The sequence below is a fragment of the Anoplopoma fimbria genome, chromosome 9, assembly GCF_027596085.1.
Source record: "Anoplopoma fimbria isolate UVic2021 breed Golden Eagle Sablefish chromosome 9, Afim_UVic_2022, whole genome shotgun sequence".
Lineage (NCBI taxonomy): Eukaryota > Metazoa > Chordata > Actinopteri > Perciformes > Anoplopomatidae > Anoplopoma > Anoplopoma fimbria.
This window is the reverse complement of record NC_072457.1, coordinates 13140735-13165173: the sequence shown is the minus strand read 5'-3', so window position 1 is coordinate 13165173 and position 24439 is coordinate 13140735. Positions and strand designations below refer to the sequence as shown.

Genomic DNA, 24439 nt, shown 5'->3' with positions numbered 1-24439 from the left:
TCTTATCAACTGTCAGCTAATGAACTTAAAGCAAAATGTCACATAAATATGGAAAAAATCAAGATTACCCTATAATTTAATGAACCCCTCAGTACATAAGCACATACCACAGCAGTGTGTTATGGTTTGGTAGTTTTACGGTTTAAACATCAATACATATTAAGTTACTTTGTTTGATTCATAGCCTTTGGTCTACCTGTAGCTGCTTCTGTGGCTGACTGTGTCGGCGGTGAATGATGACTTTGGTTTTCTGCGTTTGTTTCAGACTCAGAAAAGGATGATGGGGAGCCGGGAAACGGGATTGCCAAGTGGAGACTAAACGAACAGCTCTTCCCCTGTCCTGTCTGTGGAAAAGTGTTTGGTAGACAGCAGACGCTTTCCAGACATCTATCTCTACACACAGGTAAATAAAACACATACACAACAACACCGCATGATCACATCTCTTTGTTTAATGTATAGATGTAAGCTGCTGGAGTTTGGGCTTGTGTTTGTGCTTCCCACAGTAAGTAAATAAGGTTGACTAGACTAGATTACCCTTCCTTTAAAGAGATTACTACCATGATTAGTCTCTCTGGGAAAACTGCCCGTCTAATTACCCGGCTAGAGGTATGCCTCACAGAGTAAACACACACACACACACACACACACACACACACACACACACACACACACACACACACACACACACACACATACACACCAGTAATTCCGATGCAGTCACGATTGGTTTCCTTCATTCACTTTGTCTCTCACACTCAGACACGGGAGACTTCCTAAGGATGAAGCTGTACACTCCCCTGTGTCCTGATTACTCTGTGTTTTCAAACTTGGCCCTTCTTTGCTCCCAATTGATCCATTCTATCCCATCACTGTCTTCTGCAATCCCTCTCTATGCCCTTATTAGGAAAATAAATTAATGAATATCCTGCTTATGCAATATTATTTCAAGCAAATTAAACGCTGGATTAGAAATTAATGAAACCTACTTGGGATTGCAGACTAAATCACTGGGCGCACAAATGGAGACTCGTGTACAAAATGCCCCCACACAATTGGACATGCTCTCACATTTTGCGTGCGCACACAAACACTACACGCCGCACCCGCACACACGCCATCTGAGAGTGTTGGCTGTGAACAGCTTGGCCACACCACAGAGAGCAGAAGCAGGGGCATATGTCAGTGTGATGGTCTTTTTGGTTTCCCCGGCGACATAAAGGTTGCCTGGCTTCATGTCCTTGGGGCAAATGGTTTGTGTGTGTGTGTTTTAGGGGGAGCTAGTGGGAGAAGACATTGTTTTGGCATAAAAGTAAATGTTGTTGATTTTAGAGTGCTTTCAAATGAGTTAAAATTATGTCTGTATGTGCCTCATATTTTCACCATCTCGTGGCATCTACAGGATCACCAGATGCTCCCTGTAAAGTAGATTTTGTCAGACATCACAAGATGTTTTTCCTTCCTCTTCCCAGGATCAGAGTTAAATTTGGGGTCAGGTGACGGTGAGGCAGGGTTAGGCATTAAATAATTAGGTGGAAGCTTGTTTTAAAGGCTCAGAGGCTACGCGCCACTTAATGAAATATCATCCGAGGTCATGTTTACAGTAACCTGAGGTCTTGTGTCTGTTTTTGCAGAAGAGAGGAAGTACAAGTGTCACTTGTGTCCTTATGCAGCCAAGTGCAGGGCTAACCTCAATCAGCACCTGACCATCCACTCTGTCAAGCTGGTCAACACAGACGCCGAGCAGATCGTCAGCGCTGTTACAGCCGAGTCTGCTGAGCGCAAGAACTGCCCCTACTACTACAGGTAACGATGATAGACCGAAACACAGCACACAGCTCTATTAAGGATCCAGCCAATAGCAGAAATTCAGGGCTTTATTTATTGATTTGTATCTGCTGCTTGACGCCCGAATTAATCCTGAAATATGATTTTTTATTTTATTTCACCCCAATTACTTAATTTTGTTAATTTATTTTACATTTTCTCTGTTTTTGTGAGTAGTTGATCTGGAAATTATTATTATTTATATTCATTATTATTTGCTTTTCTTTACAAAAGTTTGATGAGGAAATCTAAATCAGACGTACCCATTTGTTAAATACAGGGTTAAGGTGTAGCTTTGAAACGGATTGTCCAAAGTAAGTAATAAATAAATCCACTTACTGGCACACCTTGATCTCCCTTATAAACTTGTTAACTCTTGTTTATTTGATGCATTCAATATGCCGAGTGTAAAAATGTGTGTGGTTATACGGGGTGTTGCAGTGACAACAAGACTCCTCAGTGAGCCTTAAACAATCTTCTCCTCTAACTCTGCAAGAAAGCGAATAAGTGTACTTTCCAAAATGTTCTGCTAATGCTTTAATACTTTTATGCGGCTAATGTTTGAAAACGTTTTAATAGCACTATGTCAGCAGTGAGGAAATATATTATTTTCAAATGTCCATTAAACTAATAGAAATGTATCCTCTATGTACCACTTACCAATTTATGCAGACATAATATAACACTTAAACTGACGGTTATTCTCGCCATCTTCCTTCCTTTTCCTCTCTGTTCTCTGTCCAGCTGCCATGTGTGTGATTTCCAGACGGAGCTGAATGCCCAGTTTGTCAGCCACATGTCGCTCCATGTGGACAAGGAGCAGTGGATGTTCTCGCTCTGCTGCAGCGTCTGTGACTACGTCTGCATGGAGGAGAACGACATGAAGAACCACATTAGTACTGGACATGCAGGTACAGAATCCCTGATGATGCATGGGGGTCCACTGGTTCTGAGAGAGACAGCATTAATAAGATAGCCTCTCTCATACTGTATGTGTTAGTGTAATGAAGGGTTGGAACTAACATCACCATTGTTTTATCAGTTAATTTACAAGTGGATTTGTCCATAAAATCTCAGATAATAGTGTAAAAACGCTTTTTTCCCCCAACCTTTGGTCAAAGACTTAAACATATGCAATTATTTAATACTACATAACACAAAAAAGAAGCAAATCCTCCCAACTGAGAAGCTGACACAATAACTTGTTTGGTTTTATTGCTTAAAAAATATTTTAATTAATTGGTTTATCGATTATCAAAATAGTTGCTTTTTAGATTTTGACTTTTCTCTTGATTGAGTAATCGATTAACAGTGTAGTAATTTCAGCTTTAGGGTAATGTACCTGTGACTGCTGTTCATGCACCGTTTTCAATGTATTACCAAAAGGGGATGATTCAAACCCTAGAAAAATGCTTTATGGAGTTATTTTCAAAATTACTCTCACATGTTAGAGTGGGTGGTAGCTTACACATTGTGGCTCTTGTTCACAGCTCAGAATAGAAATACAGTGCAGTACTTGGACAGTGACACATTTTCTATTGTTTTGGCTCTGTACTCCAACACATGGGGTTTAAATTTAAACAGTGGCTTTAAGGCTTTTAGAGAAATTAAGTCTTTTTATACAAAGTCCCTCCAATGATGAAGTTACAGTTCATACACTATTCACTTTGTGTGTGTGTGTGTGTGTGTGTGTGTGTGTGTGTGTGTGTGTGTGTGTGTGTGTGTGTGTGTGTGTGTGTGTGTGTGTGTGTGTGTGTGTGTGTGTGTGTGTGTGTGTGTGAGAACACACTCAAATTAAGACTCAAAGTCCATATCGGTCTTCAATTCATCTGCCGACTATTTTTTGGTCTGTAAAATGTCAGAAAACAGAAAAAAATGTCAAATTGACACGTTTATTGTTAGTCTTGTCCAAGGAAATTAAAGGATACTCAGTTTAATGTCAGTAAAACAGTAAAAACCCAAATTAAAGAAGCTGATAAATTATCTTTGTATTTTGCTTAAAAAAAATACTAAAACCATAAATTATTAAGCAAAATCTGGTCAGATATATTGATCAACTAATTGACATATGGGTTCATATCCAATGTGTTATAGTACAGAACCAGCACTACAAATATGCGTCACTGTCTAAATGAACTGTACTGTAACTACTATATATATGAAGTCAGAGAGTTCCAGGTCAGAACATCCTAATGTGACAGTAATTTCCACTTCATAAACGCGTAGTTTCCTATCAGTTCAGAGGACACAGGGAAAGACAAGCAGTAGAACTGGGTTTCACAAACAAGCCGCCTCCAGTCGACCTTCCTGGGACTTTTAAAGCTGCTGGTGTGAACTCCCGGTGGTCAATATGAGTGTTTTTGTCTAAAACAGCTTTGTCCAGTTTACTGCTGACGTTTTTGGTCTTCCACTGTTCCTCAGTGTGTGTGTGTGTGTGTGTGTGTGTGTGTGTGTGTGTGTGTGTGTGTGTGTGTGTGTGTGTGTGTGTGTGTGTGTGTGTGTGTGCGTGTGTGTGTGTGTGTGTGTGTGTGTGTGTGTGTGTGTGTGTGTGTGCGTTTGTGTGTATGTGTTGGTGGGTGGGATTGTCCGGCCCAGACAGCTGAGGGGTCTTTCAGAGGCCACAGTGGCCTTGTTTATCTGAGAAGGTTGGCTCTTATCGTGCCTGAGGGGAAAAAATCAATAGGCCTTGGTTCCTTTGGAGATGAGCTCGGTTTACGATGCCACTGTGGCCATCTTTTAAGTCTCTCAGCCTGGCTTGGCATTTATCTCAGTCTCTCACAAGATGGACAACACAACCAAACACACAAATGCACAGGAGTGTGTCTTACAGTCATCTCATACTGTCTACATTCTACATGTGGAGATTTGAGTAATTTGTCGTGGTTCAGCCTTGCTTTGTTAAAGTGTCTGTACTTCAGAGTGTCAGGTAGACAGAGCAGCACTCAGAGTGAATCCTCACTGACTGTAAAAGGCTGGTTATCTGGTCAACTGTGTAGACACGCCCAGGCAGGAGATGGCTGAGCTCAGCAGGTGTCCTAGTTCAAGTTGACCACACTGTGAAGACTGGACTTTGACATAGGGGAAAGAGTTGGTTGGGTGTTCTTAACTGTAGGGGGCAAGGTGGTGAATGATATGATGGTACTACTTGATATCTACCGTGAATACACCGTCAGATAGACAGACTTTGTCTCTTTATTTCCTTTCCATAAATGTTGCCGGCAATCGCAGACAAAGCTTTTGAGTAAAAGAGAAAAGGGAATATTTTTTGGTAAAGGTGTATTTCAAGGTCGAGGCCCGCTGGCTCAGAGAAGTGCCTTTTTTTTCCCTCTAGGCTTATATTCTGTAGCATTAGCCTTTTGGATATTGTAAGAGAAGACAAGTGTATGTTAAATACTGCAGCAGAGAAGATAAAAGCCCCTCGAGCTGGCTCAATACTGTATTCAAAATGCTGCGAAGACTGCGCTCTGACTGACCCTGGTTTATTTAGATGTGATTGAAAGCAATTAATCATATCTTTTCTGACAATTCCTTGTGTGTGAACCGCATGCGGATATTCTTGTGTGTCTTAGACGTGTCTGTCTGCCTGTGTTAGAAAGATAGGTCAACCATTTCAGGATCTGTGCAGCCTTTTCTCCCTCCTTTCACTCCCGTCTGCTGAATGCCCTTTGTTGAGCTGTGCCCTGAGATGCTCCCGCCATCTTAGCTCCTTCGGCCATGACCCACGCTCCTCACCCTTCCCTCCCTCTTGCCCCCTCCCCTTCTAATTCCCTCGCTCTTCCCAGTGAATTGCAGACTTAGAGAAGTGGATCAATAAAAGCACACTGCATCTTGATTTGACGGGCAGCAGGGCCTCAGTCAGAGCTAGCGAGGCTGCATGTTTGAATTCTGTTTGTGTGTATCTCACTCTGTGCAGAATGATGGCGTACTTGAACCAAATTCTTCAGCATAAAGGGTGCCCCACTTTTTTGCAGGGTTTCAGTTAATATCTATTGCATGAGTTTTAGCTGGATCTGGTATAATTTTACCCCAACACTGCTTTACATTGTAATGATAAAGGTTTTTTAATCTCTGCTATCTGTTCTCTTGTGTCCAGGTCTGAGCTCAAGAAGTCCCCTCAGTGAGACAAAGAGCACCTCCTCTTCCCTCTCGGCCCTCAGCGACTCACTCAACAGCTCGGAGGGCGGAGACCTCACCCACGTTAACGAAGAACTCAGGGGCCTGCTTGCCCTGCCCTCCTCCGCAGGAAGCCAGTCCAGCTCTGGAAGCCACTCGGGATCAGGAACTGAGGACAAGTCTGACAAAGGTAAGGCATTGTGGGAAATATTGCAACCAGATACACTTCTCAACAACAATATATTTATTTATTTATTTATTTATATATATATATATATATATATATATAAATCAGGTATTATTTATAACAAGTTAAAGATTGATGGACAGCGACCAAACAACCAACCAATTGTCATCAAATGATTAATAACTAAAATGCGTTTTCACCTGGCCCCGCCCACCTCAAACCAGCTAGAGGTTCACAGAAAAAAAGAAAATACTGAAATCTCTTATAAGAAATAACCAACCTCTTCTAACTTTGGCAGAAACTGTGTGTTTATATAAAGCCCCAATCCTTTATAGTAAGATGATTTAGAAAATATGATTTTCCAGTCCTTTTCAAGCCATCAAGTTGGTCTAAAGTAGAATAACCCATCATCATTTGGAGCTGTACTGTGACTGAACACTTGCTCTTTGGTCAGAAAGCTGTTAGCACTGGGTGACCGACAAAACAATAAGGGGTCATGCCTGGGCAAAAAAACATCAACTTCCATATCATATCTCTCACTTTGTTGTGAGATAATGATAAGTAACAATTAAACTGATATCATAATTAAGGCATAACTTAAGGTTATGTTGAGAAAAAGTATTTCATTTTTTATAATTTTTCATACTATACTATGACTTTTTCGACATACTATCGACATACTATTACTTTTTTAAAAACCTTTTTTGTCATGCTATTCTGTTTTTTTTCTTTCAACATACTATACTATTACCTTTCTTGTTTACTTTTTCGACATACTATACTATGACTTTTTTTTCAACATACTATACTGAGTTTTTTTTTTTCAACATCCATCCATTTTCCGTAACCTGCTTATCCAGTTAAGGGTCGCAGGGGAGCTGGAGCCGATCTCAGCTGTCAATGTGCGAAGGCAGGGTACACCCTGGACAGGTCGCCAGTCTGTCGCAGGGCTGACATATAGAGACAAACAACCATTCACACTCACATCCACACCTACGGGCAATTTAGAGTCTTCAATGCACCTAAGCTGCATGTCTTTGGACTGTGGGAGGAAGCCGGAGAACCCGAAGAGAACCCACGCAGACACGGGGAGAACATGCAAACTATACACAGAAGGTTGTCCAGCCCGGGAATTGAACCCGGGCCCCTCTTGCTGTGAGGCGACAGTGCTAACCACTACACCACCATGCAGCCCTTTTTTTCAACATACTATACTGACATTTTTTTCGACATACTATACTATTACTTTTTGTTTACTTTTTTACTATTGACATTTTTTTTCGACATACTATACTATACTTTTTGTTTACTTTTTCGACATACTATACTATACATATGACTTTTTGTTTACTTTTTCGACATACTATTCTATGACTTTTTGTTTACTTTTTCAACATACTATACTATGACTTTTTGTTTTTTTCGACATACTATACTATGACTTTTTGTTTGTTTTTTTTCGACATACTATACTATGACTTTTTGTTTACTTTTTCGACATACTATACTATGACTTTTTATTTACTTTTTCGACATACTATACTATGACTTTTTTTTCGACATACTATACTATGACTTTTTGTTTACTTTTTCGACATACTATACTATGACTTTTTGTTTACTTTTTCGACATACTATACTATGACTTTTTTTTACTTTTTGACTTTTTTCGACATACTATACTATGACTTTTTGTTTACTTTTTCGACATACTATACTATGACTTTTTTTCAACATACTGTACTATGACTTTTTGTTTACTTTTTCGACATACTATACTATGACTTTTTGTTTACTTTTTCGACATACTATACTATGACTTTTTGTTTACTTTTTCGACATACTATACTATGACTTTTTGTTTACTTTTTCGACATACTATACTATGACATACTTTCGACATACTATACTATACTTTTTGTTTACTTTTTCGACATACTACTATGACTTTTTGTTTACTTTTTCGACATACTATACTATGACTTTTTTTCGACATACTATACTATGACTTTTTGTTTACTTTTTCGACATACTATACTATGACTTTTTTTTGTTTACTTTTTCGACATACTATACTATGACTTTTTGTTTACTTTTTCGACATACTATACTATGATTTTTTTTTTTTCAACATACTATACTATGACTTTTTGTTTTTTTTTTTGACTTTTTACTTTTTCGACATACTATACTACTTTTTGACTTTTTGACATACTATACTTGACTTTTTGTTTTTTTTCGACATACTATACTATGACTTTTTGTTTTTTTTATTTACTTTTTCGACATACTATGACTTTTTGTTTACTTTTTCGACATACTATACTATGACTTTTTGTTTACTTTTTTCGCATACTATGCTATGACTTTTTGTTTACTTTTTCGACATACTATTACTATGACTTTTTGACATACTATACTATGACTTTTTTTTGTTTACATACTATACTATGACTTTTTTTTCGACATACTATACTATGACTTTTTGTTTACTTTTTCAACATACTATGACTTTTTGTTTACTTTTTCGACATACTATACTATGACTTTTTTTTACTTTTTTACTATACTATGACTTTTTTTTCGACATACTATACTATGACTTTTTGTTTACTTTTTCGACATACTATACTATGACTTTTTTTTTTTCGCATACTATACTATACTGACATTACTTTTTCGACATACTATACTATGACTTTTTGTTTACTTTTTCGACATACTATACTATGACTTTTTTTTCCAACATGCTATACTGACATTCTTTTCGACATACTATTACTTTTTGTTTACTTTTTCGACATACTATACTATACTTTTTGTTTACTTTTTCGACATACTATGACTTTTTTCGACATACTATACTATGACTTTTTGTTTACTTTTTCGACATACTATACTATGACTTTTTTTTCGGCATACTATACTATGACTTTTTGTTTACTTTTTCGACATACTATACTTATTTTTTTCGACATACTATACTATGACTTTTTGTTTACTTTTTCAACATACTATTACTTTTTGTTTACTTTTTCGACATACTATACTATGACTTTTTATTTACTTTTTCGACATACTATGACTTTTCTTTCGACATACTATACTATGACTTTTTGTTTACTTTTTCGACATACTATACTATGACTTTTTGTTTATTTTTTCGACATACTACACTAAGACATTTAAAAAGAAATGCTCATGCTATTCTGTTTTTTTCTTTCGACATACTTACTAAAATACTTTCTATAATGTTTTTGCACCTTATATATATATATAAATATATATATATCTGTACCAAAGCCATTTCTACCAACATGTTTGCCCTTGATTCAGTTTGCGTGTGGAAAATAGAGGCAAAACAACATAACTTAAGCCTCTTCATGCATCAGGAAACTTAAAGTGAAGTTACAGGATTTTTACTTGGTTTCCACAGAACTCTTTGTAGTTAAGGCAAACATGACCCTCTATATTCAACACAAAACAACACAGGAGACAGAGGACAATTGTCCACATGATAGAGCAGGTCTTTATCGTTCAAAGAATTAGTCTTTTTTACCTCAATGAGATGAAGGTATTTTGCTTTTGTAAGGCATGTTAATCACATACTTTATCATTACTTTATTCATTCATCATTACAGGAAAAAAGTACCCCTTTAAGCAGAGGGAGCAGGAGAGAATAAGAGATAGAATTTAGCGGTTGATATATTAGCAGCAATGGATATAATATATGATTAATAAAAGTAGCAGTGGGCAAGCAGGGCCACAGTTGAAGGCAGCATCTTCATCCAGGCATACCCCAATCCATGGAAACCTGTGAGACACGAGAGAACAAAGATCCGTGGAACATGCCAAGTTAATAACATGCATTCATGGGAAATGAAAAAGAACAGTTATAGGAGAATAGAAGTCAGTGTATCATAGGAAGTCCCCTGGCAGCCTAGGCCTACAGCAGCATAACTACGGTCTGTAACAAGGCAAGCCTTAGCCTATTCTTTCATACTTGAAGTGCAGTGTTCTAGTGGGGTAATAAGTTACTATAAGTTCTTTAAGATACTTTGGTGCATGACCTTTAGCAGTTTGTAGGTGAGGTAAAGGATTTTAAATTCTGGATCTTCCATGGAGTCAGAGCAGAGACGCCAGTACTGGAATAATGTGATCTCTTTTGTTTGTTCTCGTCAGTACACATGCTGCAGCATTCTGGATCAACTAGATTGTCTGAATAGACTTATTACACTTATACATTTCTAAATGCTATACTTTGCCTTTTTTCGACTTACTATACTATGATTTTTGTTTTGTTTTTATATGACATACAAAACTATGACTTTTTTTACTTTTGACATACTATACTATGACTTTTTGTTTACTTTTTCGACATACTATGACTTTTTGTTATGACTTTTTTACTATACTATGACTTTTTTTCGACTATACTATGACTATTTTTTTTTTACTTTTTTTCGACGTACTATGACATGACTTATTTTCGACTAACTATACTATGACTTTTTTTTCGACATACTATACTATCACTTTTTTTTTCAACATATTATACTATTATTTTTTTTTACTTTTTCGACATACTATACTATTATTTTTTGTTTACTTTTTCGACATACTATGACTTATTTTCGACTAACTATACTATGACTTTTTTTATGACTTTTTCTACATACTATACTATTATTTTTTGTTTACTTTTTCAACATACTATTCTATGACTTTTTTTCGGACATACATACTATGACTTTTTCGACATACTATACTATGACTTTTTTACTTTTTACATACTTTTCGACATACTATTCTATGACTTATTTTCGACATAACTATACTATGACTTTTTGGACATACTATACTGACATTTTTTTCTACATACTCCACATGACTTTTTGTTTACTTTTTCGACATACTCCACTATGACTTTTTTTAATGACTTTTTTACATACTATACTATGACTTTTTTTCAACATACTTTACTATGACTTTTTGACATTTAAGACTTTTTGTTTACTTTTTTTACTATACTATGACTTTTTGTTTTTTTTGACATACTATACTATGACTTTTTGTTTACTTTTTTGACTTTTTTGACATACATACTATGACTTTTTTATGACTTTTTTTCGACATACTATACTAAGATTTTTTTTTATGACTTTTTTTCGACATACTATACTATGACTTTTTTATGACTTTTTTTGACATACTATACTATGACTTTTTTTCGACATACTATATATGACGACATACTATGACTATTTTTGACTACTATACTATGACTTTTTTATGACTTTTTTCATACATACTATACTATGACTTTTTTTTTTGATATACTACTAAGACTAGTTTTTTTTGACTTTTTTTATGACTTTTTTTTTGACATACTATACTATGACTTTTTTATGACTTTTTTTATTATTTTTAATGACATACTATACTATGACTTTTTTACTAAATGACTTTTTTACTATACTATGACTTTTTTTTTGTTTTATGACTTTTTTATGACTTTTTTGACATACTATACTATACTATACTATGACTTTTTTTTTTTTATGACTTTTTTCGACATACTATACTATGACTTTTTTTTATTTTTGACATACTATACTATGACTTTTTTTTTTTTATGACTTTTTTTGACATTATTATGACTTTTTGACTTTTTTGACATACTATACTATGATGACTTTTTTTTTTTATGACTTTTTTATACTATACTATGACTTTTTTTTTTATGACTTTTTTTGACATACTATACTTTTTTTTATGACTTTTTTTTTATTTTTTTTTTTTTCGACATACTATACTATGACTTTTTTTTACTAGACTTTTTATGACTTTTTCGACATACTATACTATGACTTTTTTATGACTTTTTTGACATTTACTATGACTTTTTTGATGATTTTTTTGACATACTATACTATGACTTTTTTTTTTTTATGACTTTTTTCGACATACTATAGCTGACTTTTTTATGACTTTTTTTTTGACATACTATACTATGACTTTTTTATTTTTTGACATACTATACTATGAATGACTTTTTTTTTTATGACTTTTTTCGACATACTATATTATGACTTTTTTATGACTTTTTTCGACATACTATACTATGACTTTTTTTTTTATGACTTTTTTTGACATTATTTTGACATACTATATGACTTTTTTATGACTTTTTTTGACATACTATACTATGACTATGACTTTTTTATTTTTGACATTTTATGACTTTTTTGACATACTATACTATGACTTTTTCATGACTTTTTCGACATACTATACTATTACTTTTTGTTTACTTTTTCGACATACTATACTATGACTTTTTTTCGACATACTGTACTATGACTTGTTTTACTTTTGACATACTATACTATGACTTTTACTACTATTCGTATTTTCTTTTTAAATGTTTTACTTGGCCTTTTTTATGACTTTTTGACATATACGCTGACATTTCTTTCCTTTTTTGAAATACTGTACTATGACTTTTGTTTTGTTTTATACAACATACTATGCTATGACTTTGTTCATTATACTATAGTCATACTCTGATTTCTTTGACTTTTTTCAATGCACTATACTATGATTTATTTCCCCTTTTTTTTTACATGCTATATATTATTGTTATGTTATACATAGACTTTAAAATGCCTCTTTTTGAAATACTATACTTTCAGACATTCCATACAATTGCTTTTTAATGACTTTTTTTAAACATGCTGTACATATTTCTTTTACATACTTTACTATGTGGAATCCATTGTTTTTAAAGCTCAACATATCTCATCCTCCGCTGCATCATTTTTGACTCTCTCTTGTGAGTCCCACTACTTGGGAGTGCAGTGCAATTGCAGTTCGGAATCTTGCTTATATACTCTATTTATGTAAGAGGTCATTGTTGGACCTGACTTTTGCCTGAATCTGAAATCACTTTGTTTCAGTTTCTATAGATCCACTCTCATATTTCAGTCCCGCTGAGTCTGAAGAGCACATAATCATCTAACCATTAAAATCATTAAAACCGATTCAGTCTAAACTCACCCTCTTCTTTTTCCCTCTATACAGGCTTCGAATGTGTCTTCTGCAATTTTGTGTGCAAGACGCGTAGCATGTATGAGCGGCACCTTCAGATTCACCTCATCACACGAATGTTTGAGTGCGACGTCTGCCACAAGTTCCTCAAGACGCCCGAGCAGCTGCTGGAGCACAAGAAGTGCCACACCGTCCCCTCCGGAGGGCTCAAGTAAGGAAAGCAAGTACAGACAGAGGTTCCTAACTTCGCCCGTCCTCCCCCTCCGTCACTCCTCCCCTTGTCAATTCACTGCACACAAAAACACATAGACCAACGTTAGGGGTGTGCAAGTTATGGAAACAAACTAAAGTTTCAGGCATCTCACAATGGTTTCAATTCTTTCACATGCAATATTTAACTCATTTTACATATATAAAAGGATGTATGTAAAATAACAAAGTATACAAAAAGATGCAGGTCCATTACATAAAGCTGGCTGACATTATCATGGTTCTTTCAAATAAGAGCTGATTGTAACAGCCATACCGCTGAAGACAGAAACACAGATTTGCTCTATCAGTTAACCTCTCTTTAATGCTCATTATTTGCAGCCAGCAAATTAAATGATACAAGCTGTAGTTTTGCTCGACCGCCTCTCTTGGCAAGTATAACTTATTAGACAGTGGTCTCTGGGTCTGCAGTGGCTGCTATGAACAGAAGGGAGAACGGAAAGGAGATTGAAACAGGCTTCCCCTCAGGGTCTGTTGTTCCACTGCCCACAGCTGACAGCTATGCCAAAGAAAAATATCTGATGAAACCTGGATTTTAGAAATCTACAATACAGATACTTATAATATATGTTGTCACACCCCTAGAAGAATCACACATATCATGTCACAATACAACATCATATTGTAGACATTGACACAAATCAATTCAAGTGTATATATATCAAAAACTACTGCGTGCCTCCTGATAACCAGCATGCATTTTGTGAAAACAAAGCTTTTAAATACAAGGTGCAAACCTATCTCACACTGTGGTTTGTATCCCAACCCCATACATACACAAATTTATGAACAAGCACTCATGCACATGCGTATTGCATACAGCTAGCAGATTTTAACATTTCTTGATAAGGCAAACTTTTTATGTAGCTCTAGTCCTCTTTCATTCTTCCCTCCCCATCTCCATACTCCAGTCCCACAGGAGCCTTTGCTGTACTGTAACACATTTATGTCCCATAACAGGCCTGTCAAGCTAACATTAAGCCCATCTGTTGATCTCACCATCCACCCCACACACTGGTGATGTTAGTTTTTGAGTTCAGGTCAATCGTAATAATGCACTTTCACACAGATTCAGTTCTAGGGTTGCAGTTAACAGCATTTGTGATTACAAATAAAAAACACATGACTATTTGCCCTCATAATAAGGAAAAATTAGGTACATTAAACATTCATTGCAAGTAACACAAGCCATTTTTTGTTTTTGAGTTGTTCTCATAACCAGTCTGTGCATGTACAGAATCATTGAGAATCATTATGATTATCGCCTCATCTTGTCATAAACAAAGATCTGTGTTCGATATCTTTTTTCTGTGCAGCCATCAGTGGAGTTAGGATGTTTTTAACATTGCTAAATGTTTGGAAATGGTAGCATTTCACTAAATATAAACTAGGAAGCTGCCAGCACAGTTACATTGATTATATTTTAACAGATCACAAACACACAAGAAGCCCCTTCATAGCTCAAAGATCTCCATCTTTAGTCCCTAACTTCAGGATTTGCTGCTAGCTGTACAGTGTGAGTGAATACATGTAAAGGAGTTGTGACGGTTTACATTTTTCTTCTGTCTGGTGTTAATGTTTTCAAAGCCAGGTTTAATTTCTTTCAGCTATCATTCAAAAGGGAAGGAAGGAGGTTGTGGGTATTTTAGAATATTTGTATTCAACCGAGAAAGAAAAGAGATTGAAGGAATGATCATTTTGATTTTGTTTAGATTACATTTTATCAGAAAATCTGCTTTAAATCACCTTCTATGCTGTGTTATTTATATAAACTTTACACATCTCTTAATTTATGTAAACTACATTTATGTTAAAGCAGGCAGGATTTAACCAAACAGGTGTAGAATTATTTAATGGACACGGAGGGCAAAAAGGTTTTAGATAAACTCCCATTTCCTACATTCACTGACCTCCGACATCCAGATTTTTTTCTAGACTAGTGTGTACACGTGTATACACTTGAGCAATGTGAAGTGTTTCTATATATGTAGGAGTGTGTAGAAAGGGAGAGAGGGCCTTGACCATTTCGAGGTTTTTCTGAGGTGATTCTGTTCTGCAGGGTTTGTGAAGCGCTTTGGGGCCCAGAGCAGATGAAAGGTGCTATTTAAATGTAAGTGCCACTCCATTCCTTCATTTCCCTTCATGTCCTACTGCTCCAAACCTTTCTCCAGCCTGTCACCCCCTCTTCCTCCTCCACACACACATATACCTGATCACCTCAATTCTCCAACCATTAAACTGCCACACATACCACCATGAGCACACAGAACTCTACATGATACACACTTTTCCTTTACCCGTCCTTCTCCTCTTCATCAATTTGTGTTGTTATATTTCAAGGTGTATTATGTGGTTTTTGAATGTACACTTCCCCCTCAACTGTCCTTTGCTTCTGTGTGTTGTGTCCTCCCTCCCTACTTCCCTTTTGTTGCATTACCCAGGTGCCCTTTCTGCATCTACTCCACCAATCGTCCAGCGGCCATGGAGTGCCACCTTAAGACGCACTGTAAGATGGAGTACCGCTGCCGCATCTGCCAGGGACTGTGGGCCGACCAGGCCTCATTGGAGGCCCACATGCGCGGGCACCGCCTGGGCAACCACTACAAGTGTGAGCAGTGTGGCTACTTGTCCAAGACGGCCAATAAGCTGATCGAGCATGTGCGTGTGCACACCGGCGAGCGGCCCTTCCACTGCGACCGCTGCTCTTATAGCTGCAAGCGCAAGGACAACCTCAACCTGCACAAGAAGCTGAAGCACGCGCCGCGCCAGACTTTCGGCTGCCAAGAGTGCCCTTTCACCACCACACACCCGTTTGTCTTCAGCCGCCACCTCAAGAAACACCAGAGTGGAGGAGCGGGGGGACTGGACGGAGGCTTGGGAGGAGAAGAAGTGGAGGAAGATGAGGAGGCAGGAGAGGAGGAGCTGCCACTCCAGGGAACATCGCCAGGGGTCTCTTCCTTGCAGAAGAGCCAGGAGAACTTCCTGTTTGGTAGAGGAGGAGGGAGCAGTGGAGGGAGTGGGAGTAACAGCCCTCTCATGAGTCTGACGGCGTCCCAGGCGCTCCAGTCCGTCGCCCTGTCACTCACACTGGGCAAGTCCCACCAGCTGGATGCCGCTGGCCCCCTGCACTGCTTGGTCAGCATTAACGGCAACAACGCCACCAGAAACCCCGGCGGCCCGAGCAGCGGCAGCCCCTCCCTCTTCCTCCCTTACTCCCGCCATGTGTTCGAGCAGTACAGGAACTGCGACCGTGCGCACCTGATCCCCCTCACCACCTTGTTCACCCACAACAGCCGCTTCACATTCCACTCGCACCTCCACTCCAGATGGCGGCCCGCCACATCTCCTCTTCTCTTCTCCTCCAACTCAGAGTCGCCCTCCCGCTCCTCCCCCTCACCCTCCTCCCACAAACACTCCTTCCTGGCCTACCTGGGACTGATGGAGAGGGCCAAGACTGTTTGACCCCGCCGACCTCCTCCTCCTCCCCTCGCTCTTTCCCTCACTCCTCGGACGGTGGTGTGAATTGACACTTGACCACTGCAGCGGGGGCAATGTCTTTTCCAATCAGACCAGCAGGATAAGCTGGAGCAGACAAACATATTGAAGAAAAGAAAAGAAAAACATTTATAAGACAAAAAGGCTGTACATGCTAAAAAATGCATTTATATCAAAAAGCTGCTTTTCTTATTAGTTCTATCAATTGAATTATTACTACTTCAACTACTACTCTCTATTACCTTTTTTTCTGTTTTGAAATGTCTGAATGACTTGGACCCAGTTGCATTATCTGAGGAAACTAACGTATCTCAGTTTTATAGATATTTTTCTTTAAGTCGTTTGACGAGATAAAAAGATGAAACAAAAACTTGCAAGTGCTATATTTTAGTGCATTTTTGTCTATTGCTATTATGCATCGAAATAGCATGCCTGTGTTTCAACTAGCTTTGACGTCATTAGGAAGCTAAATTCGAGATATCCTGAAGTGTTAGCGGTGCAATGCGGACCGAACCAATGAAACGTTAAAGGCACGTTTCCAAAGCAACGCCTCAAACCACGCACTTACTTATTTATCAGTCTTGTACATAGTTTTGTAGCCCCTCCCCATCCCATCTTTTTGATTTCTGTTGGTTTTTTTGTATAATGGTGAAACCATATAATGCATAGCTGATGCCTGATGTCCCCTCTGTCTCAGAATAAATATCATTTAAATTAGTTACTAGCTAATTGTAATAGTTTTTTGTAAGCTCACAAAACAGAAGATAAGCTGTGATATTGTAAATAAGGAAATTCTGACCTATCATGACAGGAAACATTATACATTTATTACTAATAATTTCATTTGAATATAAATGTAAAATGTTGACAATGAATTTGCACTCACATGTGAATAATAAGAAATAATAAGAAACGTTCAATAATTATTTCTGAGACCAGGTGGAGATCAGCGCAGCTTCATATGCAGAACTATGTATCACGCACCTATACTTAGAAGAGATATATGAGATAACTGTTTTGTGGAGGTGACCAGCTCTGGGTTAGCAAGCTACCCACAGTCAGGGTCACCACAGGCCGATTCAATGGTGCTTTTTGGAGCTTTTTGTAATTTTTTGTGTACAAAAAAAAAGAAAAAAACTGTTCCAAAATGACTTGAATGAATGTATTTTTGTTTATGTACATGAAAAAGAAGCGATACAGAAGTGTGAGCAGGGACGTCTTCTGTGCTGGAAAAGACAGGAAAGTTAGTGTGTTTGGTGGCCTTCTGTGTCTTTTTCTTTTGTCTATCTTTTTTTTTTTTTTTTTTTTTTTTTTTTTTTTTTACTTTTTTTACTGAGCCTTTTACATCATAATAAAACATTTTCTACTAACATTCATAGAGAACCCATTGTGGAAAAAAAGCTCCTGAAGGTGCAATGATGAAGCAAAGCCATTCACTTGTACAGCATTGTTTTCAATGGCACTGGCTCCCTAGGCCGGCAGACATGGTACTGCCCCCTCCCCCCCTCTCTTTTCAACCTTTTGAGTTTTAATTGCACTTAATATAGTTACACTTCAAGCCAAAAGCACTTAAACCTTTTATTTTCCTTTTTTTTAAGTGCAAACTTAGATCCACCAAGTAACCATGATGTGGACAGTAGTTGCTGGAAATTACTCAATCATCAACCCTTAGTTTTTAACATGTAAGCATTTCTAGCAGTGCAAAAGGGCCTGCCTCTGTGAAATCGGAGAACGTAAATTAATACAAATTGCATGAATTAGACAGTAGAGGTCAAGCTTTCCCTGGCAACTAAAGGTCCCAGGCTAAATTGTGATAGCCAGTTTTGCACAGTGCTGCACTTTTTGATTAAGAGAATATGTATTTATCCGTAAAATGTTCAAAAATAAGTATGTTTTGCGAGACAGCGCAGCATAGTACAAGCATTTTATTTTGAAATAAAGCTTTAACCATTATCGCCAGTGCTTGTGTTTTTAAGTGGTCTTTAAGCCAAAATCTCTTATTGTAAAGGGATTCTTTTTTTTAAATTTCCTTATGTTCTCCTTTGTCTATTTTACTCATGCATTTTCCTGCAATGAATCATTGTTGCTTTTTTATTTTTCTACCTAAATCATGTCAGAAAAGTGTTTGGACGGCAGAGAACATGAATTGTCGAGACCAAAATGTAACTCGCGGCAGGATGTGATGTTAGGATTGAATCCGTCACGTCCTGCTCTGGACTGATGCCTCAATTGCGCCCCCCCCCCCCTTACACTGCTGTTTGTTTGTTCCTTTTTGCTCTGTCAATGTCTGGCATGCTGTCTCTGGAGTGAAAGGAGCATCTCTCCAACACGCACACACACACACACATACACACCCTCCTTGTACTATCTACGTTATCTTTTATACTCTAGTGCCACTTGGTGGAAGGAAACCACCTGAGACTTCTGAGAATAAGTCAAACTAATTGTCAGGGTCCAAAAGATATAACGATAAAAAAAAAAGAATGTGTCCGATCTTGACACCTTTTTAAAATGTCTGCCTTTTATTACAGCTAAATCATGAATGGCTGCACTTCTTTATGTCCCTCCTAGTTTGAGTGTAATGTTTAAAAAGGCAACAGGGCTCTATCCGTTTGAAAACCAATAACTCTTTAGCACTTATTGTTTCTTTTTGCCCAATTGTAAGCAGCACAGCGAACTTTTTCTTTTTTAAAGCTTGACTACCTTTTCAGCACTTCAGAGTATGCATGACATTGCCCTCTCTCTAGTTCTTTGGCACTTAACTGTGTTTAAAACTAACTCCCTTGGTTGCATTTAGTTGGCATCCCACTGCACTGTCTACAATCAGTTAGCTTTAAGTTTGGCTGTATTTTATGATTAGAAAAGGCTCAGCTATCTTATCTTTTGGCACTCGGTAAAGATTGGTATGTGCTGTACAAAGCTTTTTTTTATTACTCAATTGTTAAGGCTGTACAGGGTTGTGACGATAACTGGTAAATAGATCATTTGTACTTTTTTGGTTTTGTATTTGTTTTCTTTGTTTGGCATTATTTTATGTTCAACTTGCCAGGTCTAAATGTAACAGGATTTGAAAGTAAAGCTTACATCAGATATTACGTCAGTTGTTTGTCTTTTCTCTGCTCATTCGTTTGATGGTGTATATCATGTGTCAGCACCACTCTTGCATTTGGCTAAACACATACCAAAAATGTTTTCTTCATCTTCCTAGCTGACTGTTTCTTCCCTGAATAGGGACAAAATTGTTCATCGTCTCTAATGCATAAACACAGAGCGACTGTTTTAGTATATTTTTTCATATTTGTGCTACATACAACAGATCCCTTACTTAACACCCACAACCCTGTTGCATGCATGTGGATCTACACAATTCAACCATCTGTGAGCTAGCAGCTATAGCTTCTAGCAAGGACAGAATACTGGTGACGCTGGTTATAATTTGTCAACTAAAAAAGTAACACTATTCATATAAATACATTTGACATCTAAAGTATTTAAGTCCAAAAAACACAGTCCTTAAAAATAACCTTACATAAAGAAATATGAAAATATAATTCTACAACATCCCCTGAATTTAAATATTTTTTAGTCGTGAAAAGGTCCTGACGTTTATTTTAGCTTCTTTTAAAGTTTTAATCGGCTTTTCCCGAAAAATAATTAGTGACATCTTTTTTATAATTTACCCAATGTTTTTATGACATTTTCATGACAGAGTATACAATAACCTCTTAGATAACTTACGATAATTTGACTATTTTTGTTACATACTGACTTTTTTTTTTATATGAAATCTTTTTGACAAACCACAGTATTACTATACATGGACATACTATGACATTTTAATGCCATTCTACACTATGACTTAAATTTTAAGGCAAACTTTACTATGGCGTTTTATGACATACTATAATATGACTTATTCAATGAACATGCAATACTATGACTATTTTTATGACCCACTATAATTTTACTTTTTATGAAATCTTTGACACACTATAGTATGACTATACATGACTTTAATTCCTCTGTGACATAAGAAGGCTTTTATATGACATACTGTGCTCGGAATTTTTAATGACGTATTTATTATGACATATTAGACTATGACTTTTATATGATATACTCTACTATTACTCATTAAATATGATACTATGAGTTCTTTCATGTAAAGTGTATGTCATACTATAATATACAGACTAGACTAACAGTTCTTATATCTCTTTTTTGGCATATTGTGGTTTACTATAATGTGACTTTTTCATTACAAAGTTTGACATACAGAAACTTTTTTAATGACATTTGTATGCCATACTGAACTATGACTTTAAGAATTCTCTACTATGACTTTTTTTAATTAAATTTGTATGGCATACTATACGGTTTTGTGACATATTATACTATAACTATTTAATGGCATTAGTGGCACCTTTTTATTATACTTTGCTATTGACTTGTTTACGATTTCTATATCATGCTATACTATGACCTAATAATTGCATTTTAAGACATTTTTATGGCATACTACACTATGACTGTTTTGAGACATTTTGTGACATATACCATGACTTTTTAAAGACATACTAAACAATTACATTTTATTACATCTTTTTGCCATACAATACTTCCTTTATTGCATATTGTATTATAATATTGTGACATTGTAATGCCGTACTTTAAAATCACTTTTTAATTATTTTACATATTACAGTATGACTTTTTTTTTATGGACATACTTTACTATGATCTTTTTTATGGCAAACGATACTAGGACTTTTTCTGATATTATTCTGACATACTATATCATGTCTTTATCATTACGTTTTTATGACCTACTATACTATGACTTTTTTAATGAAATTTGTATGCGCTACTATACTGTAATTTTATGACATTTTTATGACATTATGTACTATAACATTTTAATTGCTTTTTAATATAATTTATATTTTACTGACTTTTTGATAAAAAAAATGTATTTGCATACTATACTATGACTTTTTAAAGACATTTTATGGCATACTATTATACTATTGTAGGTTTAATTGAATTGTGTTGTATCATTTTATTAATTCACTGGCTGACTTACTCAAGCCAAACCACAAGTTTATATATTTTGTTGACATTGACTGATTGAAATTGATTGTATTACCTATAGCTAATTAGTTAGCAATATCACATACAAAAAAATAACTAGGTTATGAAAAAATTATATCACAATCCGATTCCACTGTAGGTCAGTGATCAATAATATTCAATATTGCTCAGCCCAAGGATCCTCATATTTAACATCAACAAAGGAGGTTATGTTTTCATTTTGGTCTGTTTGACAGCAGGATTAGGAAAATACTAACGCCATGATTTTCATGAAACCTGGTGGAAGTGTGAAGCATGGACCAAGGAAGATTGCATTGCATTTTAGAGGAAACACAGGGTGGATATACAATTATTTTTCACTCTCAATAACATTGCAAGATAGGACATTTGGCCTAAATCCAGGTCGGCACTTTCCGAATGCCCCTCTAGTTATTAGTGTCGTCATTTAGCTCACATTCAAATACACACTTAAATACAATTTCCTGCAATCCAGTTAAAAGATTGGCAAAAACCTTGGTACCCATTCAATATTCCTCTCAGAGAGAATAGCAAGGAAAGACAAAAGCATGTTTCAAGGGGCAGCAGAAAAGAGTGGACATCATTCAGTGGGGCGGTAGGGACATGAGTTAAGGAACAGCACTGATCATCTTTGAGGGACATAGCATTCACTAATTTATATCGGTGGTGTGCCATCATAATAATAAGGAATAGGATCTGTCATGGTGTCTAGCTGGTGTTTTTATTAGACCGATGGGAGGTCTCTCTCTCTCTCTCTTCTGTGTCGTAGTAATGAAAGTTACAGCACGTTCTCGCCCAGCCAAAGGTTGGCCCTGCCTAATGAAAACAGATGAAGCAGAGATAAAGTGTTTGCCGACATTAAGGGACTCATTTATCACCGTTAGCCCCCGAGCTATAGAACACCTTGGTCTGGAGCTCTCCTTTAACAGGCCTTGCCTCACAGCACCCTGGTGGCACACTGCAGCCTTCCAGGCACATGAACACCGCCATCTTTACCGCTCTTTATCTCTTTCTCGTTGCAGATTTTGCTTTGCTTTAACAGATAATATCACTGTTTACATCTATATGTGTAAACAGTCTCATCCACAGGGTTTATACAAACTGAGGTGAAGTTTTAACTTAAAAAAAAAAAAAAAAAAAAAAAGGGTTTGTTACTTCTAAAGGATTTGGTAGTCCTTGCGGGACGTCCATCACCACACCCTCAATGTTGACCCACGTGAGTTCAACAGACATCAGAATCTGAATTTCTTCTGTTGAAGGGCCATGTTCTCATCTAACTGCTCATCTTGCCCGTGTTATAATGAATCTTTTCGGCTGTGTTTAAAGCTGCTTAATTAAGTTCAAAGCAGCGCTCGGGGCACTGTGCGCCTGCTCAGCTGACCTCCCTATGAGTGGAAGTGTTGATTAGGAAGTGAAGAGACATGCAGGCACTGCAGGGGATGGCTATTGATTGAAAGGATAGAAAACCTCATTTGGATTTTGTGATTGGAATACCGCACTGTACACAGGGGCTGTTTTTCTTCATTTGCCGAATAACAATAACTCCATTCCTGCGCTGACAGTTTGGTGGAATTGTCAACTAAGTGAGGAACTTCTATGATAAGACTAAACGCCAGAGTTTTCCCTCATCCCAATAATAGCCCTTCACCCCGGCCCGAGCTGTCTGCACAATGTCGACCTTTCGACACCACCGCGCAAAAGTTGGCCGCTGTCGATCGATAGCGTGTTAGCTTTTTGTTTGAAGGTTCAGGCTGCCTTGGCTTTATTACAGCTGCTGAGAGTCATGGGGGAGTCGTGCACGGCTTTGTGAGAGAGGAGCTCCCTCTTGTTTGCCAAAAGTGTAATCCCACCGTGACCCAGCGTGACCCTGCCCTGAGAGGAAAGCTGCTTAGACAGAAGTGCGTGTCTGTGGGAGCTCCCAGCTGCCTGGCCTCTCTCTCTTTTTCTCTCCATTTTGCCCACTACATCCACCTCACACTCTCCCCCGCTTTTATAGCTCCATATACATCTTTTTTAATCACACTGAATCTCTCCTTTTACCCTCACTCGATACTCTTCTTTTCTTCTCTCCGATATACCTCATCATTTTCTGCCCTTTCCTTACAGTTAACTCCATGCATGCTTCTCTCAGCACTAATAGTTCCAGGACTCCCCCTTCCTCACCACCATCCACCATCCAGGTTTTTACCCTGTGAATGAGCAGAGGTTTTGCTAAGTGGAGACAGATCTCCATTTTTTGCTCAAACAGAGGGAAAAAAACATACAAAGTCCTGCTATACACAGCCTTCAGTACGGGCTGCAGAGCAGGACCACTGGCACAAAGGGAAGAGAAAATTAAGCAAGGATGGAAGGAAAGATGACCTCTGGAATCGATTTGGCATGGGTTGA

The 24439-nt window shown here is 37.1% G+C and overlaps 1 protein-coding gene across 1 annotated transcript in view; it reads left to right on the top strand.

Moving 5' to 3' along the window:
- The window catches only part of znf827 (zinc finger protein 827), a 67424-nt gene extending 50410 nt beyond the window's left edge, over positions 1-17014 (top strand). The window contains exons 9-14 of the mRNA XM_054603924.1: positions 266-403; positions 1635-1806; positions 2572-2738; positions 5921-6130; positions 13211-13388; positions 15889-17014. Of these exons, the coding sequence (XP_054459899.1) occupies positions 266-403; positions 1635-1806; positions 2572-2738; positions 5921-6130; positions 13211-13388; positions 15889-16909 (1886 nt within the window). The 3' untranslated portion in view covers positions 16910-17014. The remainder of the gene's footprint in view (positions 1-265; positions 404-1634; positions 1807-2571; positions 2739-5920; positions 6131-13210; positions 13389-15888) is intronic.
- The last annotated feature ends 7425 nt before the right edge of the window (positions 17015-24439 follow it).